Genomic DNA, 10,739 nt, shown 5'->3' on the forward strand with positions numbered 1-10,739 from the left:
AATTTAGTGGGCTATTTAACTAAATTTTTTTATTTTTATTTATTTATTTAATTTTGTTCTTTTGTGAAGGGATTGGGTAACTAACTTATTTTCTACCGTACGTATCAAGCCGCCAAAAAGACAAGCATAAGCCCATCACAGCCATTCCGCCAAAATTCACCATTTCCACCACATTAGGGTTTTTCTAGGGTTTATCGTCCTCCTTCATTCAATCCCCCAATCCTCAATTCCATCCCAAAAACCCAAAATCACAACCCTAATTTCATCAAAAAAAATTCAATCATGAGTCCCCCTCACAATCGCATCCACTCATCAGAGTCAATCGCAGCTGCCGGACTCTCATCGGATAAACACAGTATGCAAACCCTTCAATCGAAAATGAAGTGTGATCCCGAAAGTTACGAGGCAGAATTACAGACAAAATACCTGGATTTTAAATCATCTCTTGAACTTTTTGAGCAACAAGCTGCTCTTAGTTTCAATTCTGTTAGTGGGGTTTCTTCCGATCCTTCTGTTGCTAAAGAACTAGGTGATTTGGCATTGTTCTTGGCTCATATGACCCCTTTTTACCCTAAATTTTTGTCGTTGTATCCCAAACAGCTTGCTGATCTTCTTCGTAGTACCGGTAAGTCGTTGCCGTCTTCGCTTCGTAGCCAGCTTACTCAGGGACTCATCCTTTTGGTGAATCGTAAGGTAGCACATTTCTCCGATTTTATTTCGTGTTGTGTTATGTTCATTAGCTAGGATATATGCGAAATTTCAGTGAAAATGTAATCTTTTTGGGAAACTTTATTGAACATAATCTCAATATACCCAGTTAAAAAATTGTAATGAAGATCAGTTGGAAAGTTTTTAATTCAATAACGGATGCGGAATTACGATGGGTGTAGAAGTGGGACTGCTTTGAGTTGTGTAGTTTGAGAATAAGACTGTTTACTACACTTCTGGGAACAGACTGTTAATTAAGTTTATGAATGATTATAATGTAATATGGGTTGATGAATGTGACCATATAATGTATATGTCATCACCTTGTGTAAGTAGTGTGACCGTGTTTTTGGTTTGCAGATTGTTGCTATTGGTGAGACATTGGAATTGTTCATGGAACTTCAGACTTTTGATGATAGGAATTTGAGGAAATTGGCATATTCACATGTCATTCGTTTTATTCAGCGCATGAATAAAAAGCACAAGGATGAATCTAAGAATAAGCCTCTTCAAAATGTTCTTTTTAAAATGTTAAAGGTCTGTATTCTTTTTAAATTATTTTGTGTACATGATAATGATCCGTATTTCGCAATTCAATCGATTGGAAAAAATAAAATAAAATTTGTGTGAATGTTCTTGCATATTCCTATAGCGCGAGGAGGAGGCATTTGCAAAGAGGGCTCTTGTCACACTTTGTGATCTTCACCGAAGGAAAGTTTGGTCTGATGAAAGAACTGTAAATGGAATTTGCAATGCGTGCTTTCATCCTTCATCACGGTAACCACCTTTTGTGTCCTTAAAAGTTAAAGCTATGTGACACTATAAGTGTGGACATGGAAGCATAGTCTGACTCATGTTTCTAATTGTTTCAGGATTATGATAGCTGCTCTATCCTTCCTACTTGATTATGAAAAAATTAAAGATGATGATGACAGTGATGCATCAAGCAGTGAAGACGAGGCCTGTACTCTACAACCCCAAGTAGTTCTGGGTAGAGAGGATGTGTATAAGGTAATTATTGCCTTTTTGTCACAGTTTTTTGTTATCTCTTTGTAGGATTACAAATTGTTAACATTATCTTTTTCTCGATGCTTTGAATAGCTATCCGGATAGTACCAATTATGTAAAATGCAGGCCTTGCTTGAATTGGGGTTACTAGTTAGGGACTTGGGGAGTAGATTTTATTGGAGAATTATTAATGGGGGGTTAATTAAGGGTGGACAATTTATGGATCCAGATAAAGAAAAGGTTTGGCAATAAGCCAATCAGGTATTATTTACAAAGGCTAATGTGTTATTTTGATTTGTAAGAATCCGTGAAGGTATAAATAATTTAGATTTTAGATACACCCATAATCAATGAAGTGCTTCTATACAGAAAATGAGTGAATATGAGAACAGAATTAAACTTCATCGCAAACCTTAAAATTAGCTAGCATTTCGAAAAAAATGATTTCACAGATCTGGTAATATTTGAATTATAAAATAAGTGAAACCTTAAAATAAAAAAAAAAAATAAAAAATTAAGCAATATAATAAGAAAGAAGAGAAGATAATTGGAAAAATCAAACAAATGATTTTTAAGGTGAACATATCAAATTAAATTTGGAGATGTAGTAAAAATTTGAACTAGAGAAAACATTGGTATGAATACCCGGAGGATTATAGGTTAGAGAGAGAGAGAGAGAGAGACTCTGGTGTAGATGATGACTGTTATAAAAAAAAAATAAAAAAGACACTGGTGTAGATGAAGACCGTTAAGCATTGGCTTGAGAGAGGGAGAGTGATGGGTTTGGGCCTTTTCAGTTAACAAATACCTCATCCTTTAAGAGAAGGGGGGGGGGGGGGGGCACTTGGGGACTACAGTACCCTCGCATAGGAAGAGGGGGAGGAGGATTATAGGGCCAAGCTTACTGACTCCTAGCCAAGCATAAGATTAAAGACCAGACTTATTGCCTCATTAGTTGATATACCCAATACCCTCCCAATTGAGGCAAGCCCAAAAGATATAGATTTATTCATATTTAAACTAGATAAGTTATCTAGTGAAATTAGATGTTCAATGAATTGCTAACTGAATTGCGGAAGAGCTTGAGAGCTTTGAATTGGTTATGAGGCTTGTAAAAAGGAAGTTAGGTAGTAAGTCATAAGCTCATAACCCACAAGTGTAAGTAAAAAAGTTTATGCTGTCCCCATCATCTCCTGCAGATGAGCCAAGCTTTGACTTGTTCATTTTGATAGCTTTCCTGAGTAGTTGATTCTCTTCCCAAGTTTCATCTTTACACTTGTAAAATTCCCCATGTGTTCCTAGATCTAGTTAAAATTGGGCTTGTGACTTTGATTATGTAAACACCTGTTGACCTTTTCACTAGAAATGTGCTTTTTGCAGTAATGGGAGTATTTGTAAAAAGACTTTTAAGAGTGCTGTCTTATATGTTTCCTACGAGCTAGATATTGTTTTAATGCATCTCTTTCATGTACCTTCAGGCTCACCATAAGGGCACAACAGCAAGCAAAAAGAAAAAGCAGGCTAAGTTGCAACGTGTGATGCGTAGCATGAAAAAGAAGCAGCGGTTGAGTTTAGAGAAAACCAGTCCAAATTACTATTCACCGCTTTTACAATTGAATGATGCACAGGTCTGTTGTGTTTGATGTGGCTTTGCTGCTTTCTTCTTTGATTTAAATTTCATCACACTGTTTTTTCTCTAATTTGTTTGAACTTTATTTGCTTAAGGGGTTTGCAGAGAAGCTGTTTTCTCGCCTTCAAAGCTGCAATGAGCGCTTTGAGGTTAGTATAAGTTCCCTTTAGATGTTTTTTGAGTTTCTCAATGTTTGTCATGTATACTGTTTTTCTTCCTTTAGTGTAGCATTTTTTTTATATGTTTGTCTTTGTTATATGTATGCCATCGACATTTTCATAAGCACTTTAACTTTGAAATCAAAAGAAAACTCCATTATTGACTCAGCTAGTGCCATGTGGGAGAGGGGTTGGTAAATAGGAAGTTGCAAACAGTTTTGAGCTGTTATGAGTTGCATAGTTGCAGTACTCCAGGAAGACTTTTATGTGGTTATTGTGTACGCTTTCTAATCACTGTACTACATAATAATTAAGTCTAAGAAAGCAAACTAGTTGGTCAGCAAAGCTTTTAGCTATTCCAACCATCTGAGTGGGAAAACTCTCATGTAAGTTCATAATAATAAAACTGTGTTCATGTAATGTCTTACCAGTTTTACGCCATAATTTGTGATATAAATGGATTAACAAAAGAAATGGCATATTAAGGGACCTCTGCTGAATTACTGCAAGGTTAGCAACATTTGGCTGGATACTTGGGTTAGTGCTAATCTGCCAAGAAACTCTCATCTACCACTCTGAAACGTGACTATGCACAAATTTTTCAGTACTAGGAATCTTGTAGTAATTGAATCTCAAAACAATATTGCATTTCTCTAATAATCTGAACAGATGAAGAGTTGTTCAAATCCTCTCTGGTCTTCTCCTCTTCATTTGAATTATGTTTGTTATCTCTTTGATCAGAGGGAGTAGGATTTTGCCAAAAAAAACATTTTTCTGGGTATTCACTTCTAAATTACTTATCTAAAAGCCTTCTGTCTTTAGTCAAGTATGGAGTACGATCTTGATGAAGGACAATCTAAGATAAAAAAGTTCATCCTATTTGCAGGCATCTTCACCTTTGATTTTTGAAAATTCTGTTATTTCCATAGTAGTTTGACGATTTCATGTTAAAAATAAATGTTTTTTTTTTTTTCCTTTGGTATCTTTAGATAAAGATGATGATGATGAAAGTAATTGCTCGAACAGTTGGTCTTCACCAGTTGATTTTGCTGAGCTTCTATCCCTACCTCCAAAAATATGTGCAGGTTTGTGTTTTCGTAACCTTGCTTTGTAAGTTTTTTTCTATAATAATCTGATTTGCATTTTCCATTGACTTCTGCAGCCTCATCAACGTGATATAACTAATCTGCTTGCTGCTGCTGTTCAAGCCTGCCATGATATGGTCTGTTTGTTTATTTATTTAGTTTTTTTTTTTTTTTTTTTTGAGGAACCATGATATTGTCTGTTTGTGGCATCTAGATTGCTTCTTTTCATTGTTTCCTTTCTCTGAATCTGGCGCACCCTCTCAAATAATATTTTTCGCTGGCATTTGTAATATTCATATTGTTTTGTTTTGTTAAACTGACCTGTTTTTTTCACTCTTGGCTCAATTAGGTACCGCCTGACGCTGTTGAACCTCTATTCAAACAGATTGTAAATCAGTTTGTGCACGATCGTTCACGAACAGAGGTAATGCTTGTATGTCAACTTTTAGATTTAGTGAGCTAGGGAAACCTAAGAGATAGTGCTGTTGTGTTTTAAGATCCGAATTGTTTGCCATTTATCTAAATATATGTGTTCTGAAATCTAAATTGTGTTTGTATTCTATAGTTCTTAGGATGTCAATGATGAATTTTTTTTTTTTTTTTTTTTTTTTTTCCCCGGTTTATTTGTTTGATATCGTGAATTAACCTTTTCTCATTAAAACTTGACAGGCAATATCTGTTGGACTGAATGTGGTCAGAGAGATATGTCTACGCATGCCTCTGGTACTCTTCATTTTTAAGTTTCCTGATCTCAATGTCGGTTTCAAAGTCATAATCCCTAAAGTCAAGAAGTGTATCCCACTTTCCTTTAATGCACAATTGCACATCATTGAGATGCTTTTGTAATTTCATATCGTGATTACATCTTCTTTTGATTTGTGTATTTTAGTTGATGAATGAGGATTTGCTACAAGACCTTGTGATGTACAAGACATCAAAAGAAAAGGCAATTTCAAGTGCTGCTCGCTCTCTAGTCACTTTATTTAGAGAGGTAATCATTGCCTTATGTTCTAATTTAACCTGTACACTATTTTTCCCCTAAATAAATGTGTGTAACAAGGTTATCTGTCTGTAGATTTGCCCTTCACTACTTATCAAAAAAGACCGTGGACGATCTAATAATTCGAAGGCTAAACCAAAAGAATATGGAGAGGTGAATGTTGCAATGGGTGTCCCTGGTTCAGAACTATTGCAGTCAGATGAAGATGCTGATGAAGATAGTGACTTGAATGAAAATTGTATTAGTGGATCCGAAGATGTTGAGAAAGATGATGCAGATTCAATGGACTACTCTGGCAGTGAAGATGATGCAAAAGATGAAGATTCAACTGAGTCTGAAGAGGAAAATGAAGACAGGACTACTTTTGTTGAAGAGGGTAGTGAAGATGAAGTTAGTGATGAGGATGACTTTGAAGATGAGGAAGAATCATGTAGCTCTAGTGAACCTGATGATAGTGATGTGGAGGGTGATGATAAGAAAGGAGCAAGGAAGAGGAAATACGCTGATTTAGACCAACAACTGGATACTGCTAACTCTAGTCTTCGAGCTCTGAAGAAATTGACAGCAGCTAAGTTGGAACGCCCATCAGAAGCAGATGATCACATTTATTCCAATGAAGACTTTAAACGAATAAGAGTATTACAGGTACATTGATAATTTATCATCTGTACCAGGCTTGACCTGCAATACGTGCTATTTACTCACCAAATTCAAGATTGTATTTTCATAGTGTAAAGAACTGTGGCCATCTCATGATTCATTATATCTTTTGTTGTCTTGATCAGGCAAAAAAGGATGCAAGATCTGCTTTCGCGCAACACGGATTTTTGAAGGGCACAAATCCTAAGTCAGCAACTATCAAGATCCCAAGCGCAGACCAATTATGCCTCAAGCCACTTGATCCTTCCACACTTGAAGTAAGTATTTTTCCGTGCTAGCTAGCCCCCCTCTTTTTGGATCTATTCTTCCACTTGATGAAACCATGAATTGTAGAGAATCCATGAACTTGAATAGGATTTATATAATCCAGTCTGTTATATAATCATTAGAACCCTTTAAATCATTTCATATATGAAAAATTCTTGATGTGAAAAGATGCAGGCAAAAACTGATCTTTCATTTGTAAATGCCGTGGATCTTTTATGTACACTGAACAATATTATTTATTTCTCTTTTATAATAAATTTGGAGAGTATAAAGAAGCCTGTTATAGTGTTATATGATTTGTAGCCAATTATATTTGCTTATATTTTTGTGATTGTAGGCAAATATCCGAAGAAAGATGACCAAGGAACAGAGAGTTGCATTAATGAAGGCAGGAAGAGAGGATAGAGAAGGATACACGTCTAAAGCTGCTGTCAAACAGAAGAAGGTTTGTCCATCCATCTGGTCCTACCGTCTTTCTTTTCCTGTTTGTTAATCTCATGGCTATTTATTTGTTTTGAAAGCAAGCTTCCAATGCCTACTCTGAATTTAAAGCTTCATGATAACGACTGTACTGAAGAAGCTGAATTCATGTTTTGTTAGATGTACTCGTCTGATAATAATTTTGGTTTATGTCATTTAGTATAGGGGAATTGATAATCTCAGCAGATTGATGTTTAAATGTTTAGGGTGCCATTTTTTCCATTCTTGTTTTTACTGATCTTGCTGATTCCAATTTTTTATATTGCTTCACCCATGGTTTTCATGGAAGTCTTTTTTCTACTGCTGATGTTAATTTTGATGGTTAACAGAAGGGTGGTTTAAGCAACCGACAGAAGGAACATAAGAAGTTTATGCCTATTGCTGCAAAGAGAGGCAAGATTGCAAGATCTAGAGAAGATAAAAGGATAAAGAAGATGACGTCTGGCAAACAGTTCAGAGGGAAGAAGGCATGGAAATGATAATTTTGTTCACATAATTTCGCAGGTGCTTATGTTGAAGTGTTGAACAGATGTCTGCGTCTTCAATTCCATTTCAACTTGTTTTTATTTTCTTATTTTTGTAGGAGTATCTCTGCTTTCCCTTTTCTCTCCAGAGCTCTTGGAATGTCAGTTATAATGTCTGTTTTTTAACCAAAGCTCTTTTTTCAATATAATTATTACATACAAATATGTTTATTTTTCAACCGATTTTCATTTTCATTTAGCTTCCATTTCGTGAGTCTCACTGTATTATTGTAGTGGTGAGATTTTTTTCCCCTTTTCAACTGCAAATTGGTTCGTGATTCGTGAACGAGACTTTTTCTGGTGCCCCAACAAAATATAATTGTCTTCTTACAATCAACTAACCTAAGTCTTCTTATGCCAAGGATAAGGGGAGAGAGGCCCCAATTCGAGGCCATTCTTTCTACTAAAGCATACGTAGCTTTTGCAAAGCAGAGAAAAATGTTAGATAGTTGTGCTTGGAAAATAGGGGATGGTAACTAGGTGAAGGATGCTAGGCAAAACCTTAATGCTAGACAAAGCCCTGCCCTTTCCATTATAATTTGTTACACTTAGGCCGCAACGTAGATGGTTAAGACTCTATTTCTTGTTAATCTTTAATTAATTCTGCTTATGATTTTCGTATGAGATTCGAAAATTAGGTTCAAAGTCATCTTCTGTTGAGCAGCTAGCAATGTGATAGTTACGAACTCCAAGGAAATGACCGCAACTTTGGAATGCTGTATTGATCCATATGATGGTGATCAATCCCATCACAACCTTCGTAGGATGAAAAAGCTCATTCGGGCAAACGAAGTTGAGAAGATTAACAATTTAGAAGCGGACGAGAGGGACGACTATTGGTAATTTGTATCATCGTATGTTTCTTAACTTTTTTTTTTCCCTAATGGATTTGTAATTTGCATTTACATTAGACTAGGCTTTATACGAGGGACGACTTGTGTGGGTCTTGGCTTTTATACGAAGGTTTAGAATAGTTGCATGTGTTTAGAATAGTTATCTTTCTCAATAGTAACGTATGGATATATACATTATACAAAGGGGAATAATTAGCCTAGAAATCAGGAATAGCAAAAATAATGCACAATATTTATCTTTAAGATAAATTGATTTTTAAAGCCAATAATATAGTATAGTAAGAAAGAGTTAAAGATTTCATGCATTATACATTACATTTTACTAAACCTATTTTTTGTAATTTATGACTTGAAGGTTGGATGGCTGATGGATGGCTGCTGGATGACTAGAAGCCGAATGTCTCTTAAATCGTTGTTGTTGTTTGTTCTTAGATCGTTGTTGTTGTTGCTTGTTTGTTTCAGCAATTTATGTGAACAATAATTAAGTGATTTGTAATCGTTGTTGTTGTTGTTTGTTTGTATTTCGGTAATTTATGTGAACAATTATTGTGTGATTTGAGCTTGGATCATGACAAACTAAATTAAAATGGCTCTCTAAAGTTATGTAAAGTTGCTATTTGTCAAAGCACTTTAAATCAAGGGTAAAACCTATTTATGGTATTGATATTTTTCAGGGCAATTGTATATACCATTATCCCACTTGCTCACTGGCCCCTATGCAGAACACTTCAATTGAGGCTCTGTTACTTATGATTGTCATTGTATTTTTATATGTCGTATATCTCCCAAGCCTATCTTTATTCCTTATCCCTTCTTTCCCGGAATCTATAATATTGCATTGCTCATCCTATTCCTCAATCTCCAAAAAGATTAGGAAAGAAAGATTGTATTGCTAATTTATCCTCCATTAAGAATATTGTTCGGAGCATATTTCCTCATTCTAATAAAAAACAAGTGTTTTATATCATAAAAATATCATAGAGGTTCCATAATCATTGTTTCTGATGCAATTATATGTATTTTGTACAATTAAATGGGTGAATCCTCGTAGTTAAGCTGGTTCTTAGTTAGATCTCGTGTTTTGTAATAGGAGTACATAATTCAAAATATCTGGCCAAAGAATATATTCTTTAAAAAGTTGATTTTCTTTTTTATGTCGATAATAACAGAAATGCTCAGCCTTGACTTACTGATTTAGTCATAAATTTCTTTGCCTGCTCTTTGTGAATTTGATTTATTAGGAAAATCTGATGTGGATTGTAGAAGGTTAGTCAATGTTTCGAAGTGAAAAATCTCAAACAATGGAAGTAGAATGGAAGATTATTAGGATTCATCGATGCTTGATGTGTAGGAGTTATATCAATGAACAAATTGCTAACTTAAATAAAAATAAGGATTATATGGAGGAATAAATGTAGGTTACAACCCAGGATAACAAAATATACTTTTCCTTAATAGGAAAAGATAATTAATAATTTTAGTTTAGGCTAATATGATTTTAATTCAAGTGATCGCCAATAATTGATTTATTTGTGCATTAATATTCAACCAACATAGATTAAACAGGTTTAGGGTTAACTTAATGATTGCATGTTAGTCAGAAAGCGCACATGAATTCAAGTAGAATAAAGTAGAGGCCTATTTTATAGGGCGGGTTCTCTCTCTTTCAGATTGAATTTGTACCCTCATCCCCGAACCCTGATTGGTTCTAGACCTATTGGAGTTGACGATCTCATGGATTGTTAAGGAGTGTAACCTTCACCATGTGAACGGTTTACAAGTTCCTAAAACTTGTTGGCAACTCTTTTGCCCTATTTTCCTTCTCTTTGGACGCCACTATACTTAAGTGTATGAACACAGTGGGGTTCAAGTTTGGGGTAATGCTTGAAATATTCCCTATAGTTTTTGGCGACTCCACTGGGGAGGATTTCTATTTTAATTCCTAAAATTTATTTTGGCAATGATTTAGAATTAGCGGATTAGACTCGAAAAGTTCTAAGTATTTCATGTGCGTAATTTTGATTTACATTATTGTTATATGCATAAAAAAGGTCATCATTGGATAGACCATCCGAAATGAGTAAAAAACATAGGATTTTTACACGTAGGAAATTTGAGAAATATCTTTCACAACTAAAATCGAAATAATACTGCGAAAACTGGAAAATTCTAAGAACACAGATACCTGCTGAGGCATGTAGGAACTAGCGTTTAGAAAACAGAGCCTGTTGTCTGTAAAGTGGTTCTGTCGCCTGGCGACAGGGTCACTTTTGTGGCGACAGTCTCTGTAGTCTGGCGCCAAGTTCTTCTAATACCGAGCCAGAACTCTGCCTTCTTGTTTTGACTGGTTCTAACACTGTTGCCT

General features: G+C 35.2%; 1 protein-coding gene across 1 annotated transcript; it reads left to right on the forward strand.

Annotated features, from left to right (window-relative positions):
• The first annotated feature begins 134 nt into the window (after positions 1-134).
• Positions 135-7,734, forward strand: LOC145603163 (uncharacterized). The gene is made up of 15 exons (XM_081659289.1): positions 135-693; positions 1,069-1,245; positions 1,361-1,485; positions 1,581-1,719; positions 3,195-3,344; positions 3,442-3,495; positions 4,494-4,589; positions 4,667-4,726; positions 4,939-5,013; positions 5,259-5,312; positions 5,479-5,580; positions 5,665-6,234; positions 6,375-6,506; positions 6,854-6,961; positions 7,326-7,734. The coding sequence occupies exons 1-15, from the start codon at positions 283-285 to the stop codon at positions 7,473-7,475; spliced, it is 2,403 nt and encodes an 800-aa protein (XP_081515415.1). The 5' UTR covers positions 135-282; the 3' UTR covers positions 7,476-7,734.
• The last annotated feature ends 3,005 nt before the right edge of the window (positions 7,735-10,739 follow it).

The sequence above is a fragment of the Chenopodium album genome, chromosome 21 (genome assembly GCF_948465745.1).
Source record: "Chenopodium album chromosome 21, dcCheAlbu1.1, whole genome shotgun sequence".
NCBI classification, from domain to species: domain Eukaryota; kingdom Viridiplantae; phylum Streptophyta; class Magnoliopsida; order Caryophyllales; family Amaranthaceae; genus Chenopodium; species Chenopodium album.

Bases quoted from the DNA above. Each gene is read 5' to 3' on its own strand.
- LOC145603163 (XM_081659289.1), top strand. From the start codon at position 283: ATGAGTCCCCCTCACAATCGCATCCACTCATCAGAGTCAATCGCAGCT. The intron at 5,014-5,258 runs GTAATGCTTGTA...AAAACTTGACAG, and splicing joins ACGATCGTTCACGAACAGAG to GCAATATCTGTTGGACTGAA. The intron at 6,962-7,325 runs GTTTGTCCATCC...GATGGTTAACAG, and splicing joins CTGCTGTCAAACAGAAGAAG to AAGGGTGGTTTAAGCAACCG.